The 13,010-nt window shown below is 40.8% G+C and overlaps 1 protein-coding gene across 1 annotated transcript; it reads left to right on the top strand.

Annotated features, from left to right (window-relative positions):
• Positions 1-483: 483 nt before the first annotated feature.
• LOC124974669 (transmembrane protein 252-like) lies at positions 484-954 on the top strand. The gene has a single exon (XM_047537768.1). The coding sequence runs from the start codon at positions 484-486 to the stop codon at positions 952-954; it is 471 nt and encodes a 156-aa protein (XP_047393724.1).
• Positions 955-13,010: the final 12,056 nt, after the last annotated feature.

Genomic DNA, 13,010 nt, shown 5'->3' with positions numbered 1-13,010 from the left:
TGAGGAGAGAAACATTTTTGTTCAAGACTACATATAGTATTATAAATAAGTGCTACATTTGTATCTGTATAGTATACTATATGTATATTGTATATATTGGTGGGTAAATAAACAGAATATGTTATGGTTTGGATGTGAGGTATCCCCCAAAAGCTCTTGTGTGAGACAAAGCAAGAAGGTTCAGAGAAGAAATGATTGGGTTAAGAGAGCCTTAACCCAGTCAGGGAACTAATCACCTAATATGATTAATTGAGTGATAACTGAAGGCAGGAGGGGTTTGGCTGGAGGAGGTGGGCATTAGGGGTGTGGCTTTGGGATATATGTTTGTATTTAGCAATGGTGATCTCTCTTTCTCTGCTCTCTGATCATCATGTGAGCTGCTTCCCTCCTCCATACTCTTCCGCCATGATGTTCTGCCTTCCCTCAAGCCCTGAAGAATTGAGCTGGCTGACTAAGAACTGACACCTCTGAAATTGCTTCCTGATGATCTGCCTGGGGTCCTTCTTCATTTCCTCCAACTCTATATTCCATTGTCAAAGAAACCTGATCATTGCGTATTCACTTCTGCCTCTGGGCTTTGTGATCCTTCTGAGTGGAATTTTCTGGAGCACCTACCGCCAGGCGAGTGAAAACAAAGGGGTGTTCAGCCATGCACTCAGACGACACCTTGCTCACGGGGACCTGCCCCTGGCCACAGTGGACAGGCCAGACTTTTACCCTCCAGCTTATGAGGAGAGCCTCAATGCCCAGAAACACCCCTGTCCTGCAGAGGGAGAGGCCTTGGACATTTCTCCACCTCTATATACAGAGACGGGCTTTGAACTCCAGGGTGAAAATGATGCCCACCCAGAGTCCCCACCATCCTACCAAGCGTCTGTAGCAACATCAGAGGATGCTGAGAGGCCCAGCCCAGCGCGGACGGCAGGACACACCCTCGTGGGAATCAGCTGCTAAGGAGCAAGGCAGCCTGGTTCAGTGGGAGGAAAAGAGGCACCGTCAGTAGCCAGGCAGGTGCATTTTGGGGCCTCTGGCAGAGTGTGGCTAGCACCAAGCAGACATTTCAGAAAACTAACTCCCACTCATCCCAAACCTTGGGAACCTTGGGGCCAGACAAGGTAAGGTGGTGCTAAGACATTTCTGCTCAGAGCGGCAGTTTGGTGGGACTACCCTCTCAACCTCAGTCCCAGAGAAGAATACATGTGGCTTCTTGGGACAGGTATCACCTAAGAATCAGAAAGGGAAGTGTGCTGGGAAGGAAAGAGCATTGTCATTTAATTTTTGGCCCGGCAATTTTTGTTAGCTGGATTCACAATGACTCCCATGGACCACCAGAGTGACACAGTAATTCACACTGTGGGAGATAACGCCTTTGGAACTCGTGACTCTGATTTTGCATGATTTTATTTTAACTTTGTGTATTTTTTCTATATGAAAGGAAAGCAACCAGAATACTCACTTTCAAAATGTTCAAACACACACACACACACAAAAGAGTTAAGCTGGATATTAAGAATATAATGAAGAGATAGGAGAATAACTAGTGGTAGAGCAGTTGCCTACCATGTAGGAGGCCTGAGGTTCAATGCCCAGCACCATAAAATGAAATGACATAAAATTAACATGACATGATATTAAAGAAATAAATTAAAAGAATGAAAAATAGGAAAAGCATATAAGCATACAAGATCTTTCTGAAGGAAAGATAATATACTCATTTAAATGTAAATTAAATAAGACAAAATACTGCATAGTCATAAAATCTATGACCTAATCTTTAGTAGTTCAAAATCAGATTACAACAGAAACCCATGCACAACAAGCTGGATGAGCAAAAAATATTTAAAATATTGATAAGGCACTCTGAAAACAAAATCTTCTGAATGGCAAAGAAGCACACAGGGCAGGATGGTGCACATCTATAATGACAACTACTTGGGAAGCTGGAGGATGGCAAATTTGAGTCTAGTCTCAATAATTTAGTGAGACTATCTCAGACTAAACAATAAAGAGGGCCAGGCATGCAGCTCAGTGGTAAAGTGTCCCTAGGTTCAATCCTTGCTACCAAAATGTAATTTAAAATGACAAATTAGAAGTATAATTCAAACATCCTTTTTAAAAAGTTAATTCTACAGCACTGATTGCTACTTTGTTATTTCTTTTTTGTAAGGTCTTTTTTATTTTTCTAGACTGCATTTTAATTCATTGTACACAAATGGGGTACAACTTTTTGCTTATATGGTTGTACATGATGTAGATTAACACCATTAGTGTAATCATACATGTACACAAGGTAATTATGTCTGTCTCATTCCATCTTTCATATCCCCACACACCCTCCCCCCTCTCATTTCCCTCTACATAATCTAAAGTTTCTCCATTCTTCTCTTATCCCCCAACATCCCCACCCCTATTCTGTATTATCATCCACTGATCAGGGAAAACATTTGACCTTTGTTTTTTGGGGATTGGCTTATTTTACTTAGTATGATATTCTCCAATTCCATTCATTTGCCTACAAATGCCATAATTTTATTCTTCTTTACAGCTTTATAGTATTCCATTGTGTATATATACCACAGAACTTTGTTATTTCCAGGAAGAGCTTCCTATATTATAGTAAAATCACCAAATAGTAGTCCTGAAAGATGTCTATGCAAGTTACAAGGTAACAAATCTAGTGTCTAGGCAGAATGCTGTGGCACCCACCTGTAATCCTGGAGATTCTGGGAGTTGAGGCAGGATGATTATAAATTCAAGGTCATCCTTGGCAACTCACAGAAACCCTGTCTCAACATGTTAAAATAAAAAAAAATAGGACTAGAGATGTAGCTCAGAGGTAGAGAACTCCTGGGTTCAATCCCCAGTAGCAAAACAAACACAAAGAAACAAACAAATAAAAAAACTAGGAATCTACTAAATACCAACCATATAGATGTTCTCAAAACAGTCATCCAAAGAAAGATCATTATCCCCTCTTTATCATTGAGGACACTGAATTTCAAGGAAATTAAATAGCTAACTCAAGGACACATCACTAATGAGTAGAGATTAGAACACAAGACTCCCACTACGCCTGCCTAAGAATAAACAGGACCCAAAGAAGACAGACCAGACATATTAGGAAAGTGGCAAAGTACCAAACCATGTAAGAAGAGATAAGTCTTCCACATATGCAACACAGTTTCTGACAGAGTACAATATACTCATGATTTAGAAATGGTGCATCTTTTAAGCACATCTAAAAATTAAGGAAGACACATTAAAAAGACTGGTATTGTTGGGAGTGTTGGCACATACCTGCAATCCCAATTACTTTGGGAGACTGAGGCAAGAGAATGACCAGTGCAAAGCAAGCCTCAACAACTTAAATGAGGTCCTAAGAAACTTGGTGAGACCTGACACTAAATGAAAAATAAAAACGGCTGGAAATGTGGCTCAGTGATTAAACACCCTTGGGCTCAATCCCTGGTACTAAAAAAAAAAAAATAAGAAATTAAAAAAATAAAAACACTGCAATTGATAAATTCTGATATTAATAAGCGTTTCTTATTTCTTCTTAACTCTCTTAAATCACAGGCTCTAAGTCTTTTAACTTGTTAACTCTGTAAAAACACATGTAAGCCCAATTTCTAAACTAGCACTATCATATGAACAGAAGGGTGGCACGGTTAAGTGGAAGGTCTTACAGTTACCCAGTCTTAGTTTACACAAGATTATAAAATAAGGCTGAAATTAAGCATCCCCCATTCCTATAATCCCATTATCAGACATGATGCCTCTGTATACAAAACCCTCTCACCTGCCTGCCAGCCACGTGCTAGTTGTCAAAAGAGGAAGCTAAAGTGCCACTTTCCGGGGAAGTTTTCTCCCTTGATCCACCAGGAAAAAGAAGGAAATATATCTAGATAACTTGAAGCACAGTGATCCTTCATTTCATTTTTTCATGGTCCCTCTTTTAGAACGTGATGAAGGTAGGCTGTCCTCCTAGAAAAATGTGTGCTATGAAAAAATTTAAATATAATTTCAGTGGATTTTACAACTTCTAAGGACCCAGGTTAGGAATTCTTGCTTTAGAGAAATAAATGAATACCTCATATGTAGTCAGCAGCACATGAAAATGACTCCTGCTTTAAATTTTGCTGAAGATGTGCATTTTTCTCCTTGTCCCCTGCATACATTATACAGGAAAGACCTGGAGAAAATCTAAATCCAAGAAAAGGGCAGATGAACCCAAATGCTAGAGTCATGAGATGGTGTGTGCATGTCATGAAAGGACTGCAATGTGCAGACAACATTCATTAGGTGCTGATCCCAGAAAGAATACTGGAAGTCTGAATTGTTATCTAGAATAAGGTTAAACCTCAGGGGAAGGTCTGTGGTAAACAGGGAGAAAGATCAGCTCTAAGAGGGTCTTTTGCTAACTGAAAATGCAATGATGTTTCTCATTTTAGTTATTTCCTATGTTTCTATGGGAAGGATAGTTTCTCCCTTTGATAAGTAAATTTTATTTATGATATCAAAAGATGCAATTTATATGACAATAAGATCAATAAGAAGGGAGAGAGAAAACTATATTGAAGTAAAGCTTTTATACTATTAAAATTGTTGGCATCAATCTGTATAAAATTATTTTAAGTGAAGATGTTTATTATAATCACTAGGGCAACCATTAAGAAAAAATTTCAAAAATATATAAAGAAAGGAAACAAAGACATCAATTGGTATGCTAGAGGATATCTATCACAAAATCAGGCAGTAATGAATATATACAGGAAGAAAAAAAGAGAGTACTAATCTTGAAATTGCAGAATGGTAACAATAACACCCATTGGATCTTCCCCCATCAGATTCTGCATCTTAACCTACAGTGTTTTCATTCAAGCATTCTGAAATAAAATCATTGAATATGACAAGATTTTGATTTATGATATTTTACACATCATTTAGAAAAATATCAACATCAATAATGAAAGTCCAGCTACATCTACTGTGTACCTTTCCATCTCTTCTTTCTAGTTGTTTAAAATGGACAGGGGACAAAGAATCAGAAATGGTCCTTAAACATTTAATCTTCCTGCCAAGTAAATTATGAGAGCAATCATCTGAAATGAAGCAAAAAGGCAGTTTTGATCACATTTTCCCATAAGAAACAACAAAGTTTCCACAGCTGTAGGTTGAAAACACAAACTCTAATATATGATTCACTTCATAAAGAAATTATGTACAATCTTTCACACATTAGGACACTAGTACATTCCTAGAGCAAAATTAGGTATGCCTCAGTGAGCTTGCTGAGGGAATTGATGGTGTTCAATTACTTCAGGAGTTAACAAGCAATAAGGCTCAATATTTGTGTAATTGAACTTCTAACACAAGCAAAAAAAAAGTCAGGAAAAAATAGAAATCAATGAAACCAACACAACTGATGGAGAAGAGCAGACTTACTTGAAAACATCAAGTCAGAAATGCTAAGAACTGACTATTAATAGGACTTACACATTGTGGCCTCTGCTTCTGGCCCAGCTGCCCTGATGAGAGTGCTTTCCTTCCTTCCCAACTGTCTCCTGCCTTCTGTGTTTTCCTTCCATCTGTATAAATTTAAAGAGTGACTTCTATTGGCTCAAGTTCTATGTGAATAAAACCTATAAAGGCCCTTGGTCTTTTTTAGTTGGTGCATTATGATTATACTGAATAGTGGGATTTGTTATGCCATATTTGTATATGTTCATATCTAGAACACACATTCAAATGGGGAAAATAGACAGTAAATCTTTCTCATAAGAAGTATGGGTATAAAATGAAACTTTATAAATCCAAATTGGCATACTTCAGGAGATGCCTGAAGGGACTTATGACTCTAAAATTGCTGTGATATGCAAGGAAAAAGAATACTCCTGAAAAATGAAAACATTTGAAGAGCTTGCATCCTCAAATAGAGTGATATTTCTGAAGAAAAAATAGGCCCTAAGGCTCAAATTAAAAATCCTGTGAAAACTATATGCTCAAAGACGTTTACATCAAAATTAGTTTAAGCAACCCAAAAAAAGGAGAGGACTCATGACTCCTCTCAGTAGAATATTTAAGCAAATTATAAATTCTCTTGATGGCATTTTATGCAGCCAGTTAAAAATGATTGTGATATAATAAAATGCAACATTACAGTGGCAGTGGTACATTAATAAATAGAAACCATATGAGCTATATGTGTACTATAATTTCATTGATATAAAACACCTTGCTGCTTGCAGGTGGTTAGAATGCTGTAATGATAGAGTGGCAGTTCACTTTTTTTGACATGATCATATTAATTTCATATAGAAAATAATTTTCTTATTTAACTATCCCAGCCCAAACTATGCCCAGAGCAACCTTCTAATAAGTTAGTTAACTGGATTAAAATTATTCTGTTTAGCATTCCCTGAGGATACAATTTAGAAAGAAGTTTATCTTTTATTACCAAAAATCAGATGTGTCTACATAATTAATTTGCAGTCATTAGTGAATTCTATCAAACATCTAAAAACTAATCAATAACAATTCTACATAAACTCTTCCTGAAAATTTAAGTGGAACACCTTTTGACTTATTCTATGAGGCCAGATTTACCAAAATACTAAACCAGACAAAATTATCATAAGAAAGAAAAATTGGAAACCAATATTCTTCATAATGTAGATGTAAAAATTCTAAATACACTTCTACCAAAACAGAATGGGAGTTGGTATATATTTAAAGAATTTATACTAGAGCTGGAAAGGTAAAGAACAAGTGGAAGTTTCTGGCTCTCAATGAAGTCAGTAAGACAATTTCAATGACTGAGACCAAAGAGATTATAGGAAGGACACCTCATCTCCATGAATCTGAGTTTTATTCTACTTTCATAATTCTCAGTGCAGGAATAAACCAGGAATATTTTCTTTGCCCAAGGAAGCTAAGAGGGATCAGTGATGAATCTCAGGTGACACTACTGAGAGGTTATATTGTGTTCTGAATAATGCCAAGATTAATGAGGTACACCTGGACTAAATAAAGAGCCTTCAACATATCATCAGACTAGCCTACATGCAGCACTGCTCCAGCTCAAACTTTATATATGTAAGGTGAGCATTGGAGGGGATGGTGAACTTCTAAAAAGATGATGAGACCCTTGCTCATTATCACCAGTGACCACTGGTGAAAATTTATTGGGATTAGGAAGTTTTTATATTCCTAATTTCTAATCAAGCTGCCTGTGACATATATCATAATTATACCAGGATATCTTTGGTATCCTTCACATAAGTAATTCTTGTGTGATTAACCCAAGGGGTGTTGTGACTGAACTTTCCTTTAATCCAAGTCCACATATGTCAACCCAGGGCAGTATTGCTGATTATCCTGACAGAAGCATCAATTTCAACACACCACCTACTGATCAATGCCCAAGAGGTCACATCTGATTCTCCAAGTTTCTAGGCTCTACCTCACCTGCAACACTTTTTAAAAAAATTTTTTTAGTTGTCAATGGATCCTTATTTTATTTATTTATATGTGGTGCTGAGAACTGAACAAGGTGCCTCACACATGCTAGGCAAGTTCTCTAACACTGAGCTAAAGCCCCAGCCCCATACCTCAAACCCTTTTAAGGCCATTAGATGGCTAAGTTGTATTTTGGAAAATAGTGTACTTCCTCTTCATTTCTCTATCACAGTATAAAAAGGGGAAGCAGCCCCACCCCAAACCACCCCCACTGAGGAAGAGAGATTAAAATTAGAAGCAATACTGTTAACTTTATTAAGTGTTATTAAGTAGGTCAGAGTCAATTTGATCCTTGGGCAAGTATACATACTTAACACAGAGAAAAGTCCTAAGCCTGGACCCATTAACTGCACTTCTAACTCAAGTAATTAACTCTTCTCATAGATACATGACAAAGCTCAGATAAAATAAGGGTAATGACATGATTCTTAACCACCCCCACAACTGGAAAAATCAACTCCAAATTTGTGATCTCTTAATAAAAGTGAGGCATTTCACATCCTAGTGTAAAAATAGATCTTGTAGCTAACAGCTAAGATGGTAATAAAATGTGAGGAGGTATTTAGGTGGAGGTGAACAGTGCTTGTTCCACACTAACATACCTGACAGGTATTACCGAGACCCATCTCATTTTCCAGGATACAACCATTCTGACAATGGAAGCATTGAATCAGTCAGTTGACTCCCTCCGGTTGATAAGGTTGTAGATGAATTCCTAGAAATAAAAAAACACAGCAAAACCAGAGAGTAGACATATATGTAGGCTAAGTTCTAAGGCTCTGAATGAAGAACATGGCTTACATTCCCTTATTGTCAAACTTTACTACCCATATCTTTTACGGGAAATTCTATGTATAAAAACATAAGCTGATTTCCAAATTACTTTATGTGCATACTTGGGTCACCAATCAAAGCCCTAAAATAGCCTGTTACTGTTATATAATCCACTTGATAGATGAGAAACTCAGCTTGGGATTTGTTCCCTAATACTCAACTCATGCCATTGTCCTTTCCTGGAAATAAAGTGCCCCTGGTAATGATGCAACTTAAAACATATATGGAAAGTTCACATGCTTGATTAATGGCACCCATCTGAATTTGCTATTTGTGCTATGTTGTTACTAAAGAAAAGATGAACAGTAAAACACCATGATCCTGGATGCTCCCTTTCTGTTCCCAAAAACCTACCAAAATTAAGGAAAAAATGATAGCAAACCTGATCTGGAAAGTTCAGATACATATTATCTTAAAAGACACTGGATTTCTCTCATGCACACTAGGACTAGGGCAAGTTAGTGTTATGTGTAAAAAATCTACTTTCTTGCATGTACACTGGGTCAGTTGCTCCTTGGAATGCTGGTCATATAAGAAAAGTAATGCTGATGTCACTGCTTCTTCAGTCTAACACGTAAGACCCCCTGAATGGGGATGAGCAAAGAACTGAGGGCACTGGGGAAAGGATACATGTCACTCATGCCTATTGGCCAGTGCCAATAGGCAAAACATCACAGAAAGAGAGGTACTGCTTGGAGAAGCACTTTAAGTGATGCAGATGTTCTCAGTCAGTTTGTTGCCATGGAACTCTTCCTGCAGCTGCCACTGATCTGCTATAAGCTTTCCCCAATGAATCATGTCTCCAAAGCTGTCTTCAAGCACCTTCTCTGGCCTTCCCACAACATAGCACTACTGGGCTGTGAAGTGAAACACGCTAAAGGACAAAATAAAAATAGGACTGTATGCTTCAACAGAGAAGCAGAGAGGAGAATGGAAATGTATGAGCGTATATCTATCTATCTATAAATAGTTCAAAAGTAAAAGATTGGAGTGGTAGATAAAGAATGGCCTTCAAAGAGTTCATGTGTAGACCCCAAAATCAGTGAGTATGTTTCTTTATTTGGCAAAAAAGACTCTGGGACACAATTAAGTTTCAGGGTCTTGAGATGTGTCAGGGACCAAGAAGAAGTTCTCATTCTGAGGACGTTCTGACCTTTATGATAAGCAGCAGCCCAGGGAGCATTTTGCGGTTGCCTCCCCTGCACAAACACCCTGCAGCTGACTCAGGCACCCTGCAGCTGAAGGCTGACGGATTCCCGGAGCGCGCCCTCTCCCCACTTCCGGCTGATAGTTCTGCCATGGCCTGCCGGCATGAACTTGCACCTTATCAGGAGCCCAAAAGAAAAACACAATCAACCAGCCTGTGTCTCATCATACCCCTCATTCCCTCAGCATAAATACCCTTGAGAACAATAAAAATTTGCAGCTTGATCAGAATTCCTGTCTTGCTGTCACTCCCTGTGTCTCTTGTCCCTTCATTCCTTCTCTCTTAGGTTTGCCATCCTGTGTTGATGTCCCGCAGGTCGGGACAGTTGGCGCCCAACGTGGTTGATTGGAACCTTTGCCAGAGAAGCGAACGCCACCCTCCAGGGAAGACTTGGCCAAGCGGGATTCGGGATCGCCTCGGTAAACGTGACCGGGAGTCAGATCCAGGAGGAGAGTGAGGCCGGCGCAAGGTGAGTGACACACCATGGGACAAGTAGTTTCGTCACATGATTTGTTTCTGTCGGGTCTCAAGGAGGCCCTCAAGACTCGGGGAGCGTGTGTTAAGAAAAAGGACTTAAAATTATTCTTTTCATACATAGAGGATTTGTGTCCTTGGTTTCCCCTCGAGGGGTCAATTGATGGTAAAAGGTGGCTCAGAGTAGGAGACTGCCTCAAAGATTATTATGAGACTTTTGGTCCTCAAAAGGTGCCTGTCACTGCCTTTTCTTATTGGAATTTAATTAATGAGATTCTTAAAAGTTCACCCTTTGACAGTGGTACTTTAAAACTTGTAAAAATTGGGGAGCAGGCAATGCAATCCACCTCTCGCCCCCCCTCGGCATGCCCTTCGGTTAGTATTCAAATGCCCCCTACTCAGCCTTCTCAGGACCCTGGGACCCTCCCAGACCCCACCTTACCACCTTACCAAAAGAGTCCCCTAAAAATCCCCCTAAAGTTTATCCAGTTTTAAATCCCTATGATGAGGTGACCCCAGAGGAGGAGGCTACCCTGGAGGAGGCAGCGGCTCAACACCATTCTCCAGACCTGCCACCTCTTAAAAATCCACTTCCCTCTTATACACCCCCTGCCTTTCGTGCTCCGGCCCTTCAGGGACCTACTGCCCCCCCCCAGATATTTTTTCCCCGCTTCCCTTGCCTAATCTAACCCCTTTACGTGAGTCTCTCCAACATAGGTGGGAACAAATCCAACTTTTAAAAGAAATAAAAGCCCTTGATGCCAAACTTCGCTCACTGGCCTTGGGCACGAAGTTAACACAAACTGGCCCCAAACCCTTAATACTCGTAAGGTGAAGCTGCGTGGTCAGCCTGTTCTTGCCTTTTCAGTTACTCGCAGTCAAGCAGATCAGCTCCCACAGACTAAAGCAGAGGGTCTAGAAGGAGGTCAGGAAAAGGAATCAGGGGAGGAACAAGAGGTAGAACCAGAGGGAGAACAAGAGGAGGACCAGAAATCAGGGGATGAGGAGGAGCCCACCTCTGGACAGAGTGGAGCCCTTGGTTCTTATAAAAGGCTGAGCCTCCATTTTCTTGAAAGACTTAAAAAGGCTTGTGCTAAGTATGGTCCCACTGCACCTTATTCACTGGCCTTGCTAGAGAACCATAGTACACAATGGCTCACCCCTAATGATTGGAAATTTTGGCCCGAGCCACCCTCAGTGCAGGTGACTTCCTGTTGTGGAACGCAGACTTTAAGGAATACTGTCAGGAAACTGCCCAAAAAAATTCAACCAAGGCTTCCTCTAAATCCTGGACCTATGTTAAAATAGTGGGTAATGCGCCATTTGATACTAACCCTAAACAGGTGCGCTTCCCTACTGGGCTCCTAGCACAGGTTCAAACTGCTGGTTTGCATGCTTGGAGACGGCTCCCTCAAAAGGGCTCGGCCACCACCTCCCTAGCAAAAATTCTACAGGGTCCTGACAAGCCTTACAGTGACTTTGTTGCCCGGCTTAATCTAGCTGTGGAGTGCTTACTTGGACCAAGTGAAAGCGAGAGCTCCTTTGTAAAATATCTTGCCTTTGAAAATGCCAACCCAATATGTCAAGATGTTCTTCGGCCCCATAAAGATAAAGGGGACCTTTCTGACTTCATTAGGCTGTGTGCTGGGGTAGGAACGGCCCATGCCATGGGTCTCGCTATTGGCGCCGCCTTCACCAAGGCCCTTCACAACCCTGGCCCACGTACTTGCTTTACTTGCAAACAACCTGGCCATTTTGCACGAGAGTGCCCAACAGGGAGACTGGGTCAAGGACCCATATCTCCTCAAACAGGGGCTAAACCACCTCCGCTCACCCTTTGCCCTAAATGTGGTAAAGGTCACCACTGGGCCAAGGAATGTAGATCCAAGATCACTGCCCTTGGACAGCCTATTCCCTCTAACTTCCCGGGAAACTCCTCTCGGGGTCAGCCCCTGTCCCCGACCACCCCCAGAGCAAACCCAGGGGCAATAAGGTTTGTTCCCTCTCAGACTCCCAACCCAATCCAGGCCCCCGTCCTTCTCCACAATCACCTCCCTCCAACGTGCTACCCCAGGCAGCGCAGGATTGGACCTCTGTGCCTCCACTGATACAATATTAGACTCTATGCAAGGACCCCAAATAATACCCACTGGGGTTGTAGGCCCCCTCCACCTCATATGTGTGCTCTTATTCCTGGGAGAGCTTCTAGCACCTTACAAGGTGTTCAGGTCTTCCCTGGCATCATTGATTATGATTACACTGGAGAAATTAAAATACTGGCCACAGTTATTAATGGAATAGCGGCCATCCCTGCAGGATCAAGAATTGCACAATTAATACTCCTTCCCTTCAATTCAGGAAATACTCCCACCGCCCAAAATTCACCATGAAACACAGCCTCTTTAGGTTCCTCTGATGTGTATTGGGTCCAACCTATCTCCCACAAAAGACCCACTCTTACCTTATTTATTGAAGGAAAGAAATTCCAAGGATTCCTAGATACTGGTGCGGATGCCACAGTTATTTCTCAAAAATATTGGCCATCAGAATGGCCCCTCACCTCATCACTAACTGACCTTAAAGGAATAGGGCAATCAAAAAACCCCTTAGTTAGCTCCAGGGTGCTCAATTGGACTGACACAAAAGATAACACAGGAAATAAAGGAACTGTTACCCCCTTTATTGTTCCTGATCTCCCTGTCAACCTTTGGGAACGAGACATTCTAAGCCAAATGAAAGTTATTCTTGCTAGTCCCGACTCTTTAGTCATTCATCAAATGCTTCATATGGGCTTTATCCCTGGTACAGGCCTTGGGAGGCTAGGACAAGGACAGGTTGAGCCTGTACAGCCCATACAAAAAACAGACAAATTTGGACTTGGGTATGTGGATTTTTAGTGTGGTCCCTGACCCTCCTATACCCCATGCAGACAAAATTATTTGGAAAACTCAAACTCCTGTGTGGGTGGATCAGTGGC

The sequence above is a fragment of the Sciurus carolinensis genome, unplaced genomic scaffold (genome assembly GCF_902686445.1).
Source record: "Sciurus carolinensis unplaced genomic scaffold, mSciCar1.2, whole genome shotgun sequence".
NCBI classification, from domain to species: domain Eukaryota; kingdom Metazoa; phylum Chordata; class Mammalia; order Rodentia; family Sciuridae; genus Sciurus; species Sciurus carolinensis.
Note: the sequence above shows the minus strand (reverse complement) of the source record. Positions and strands in the feature narration are given on the sequence as shown.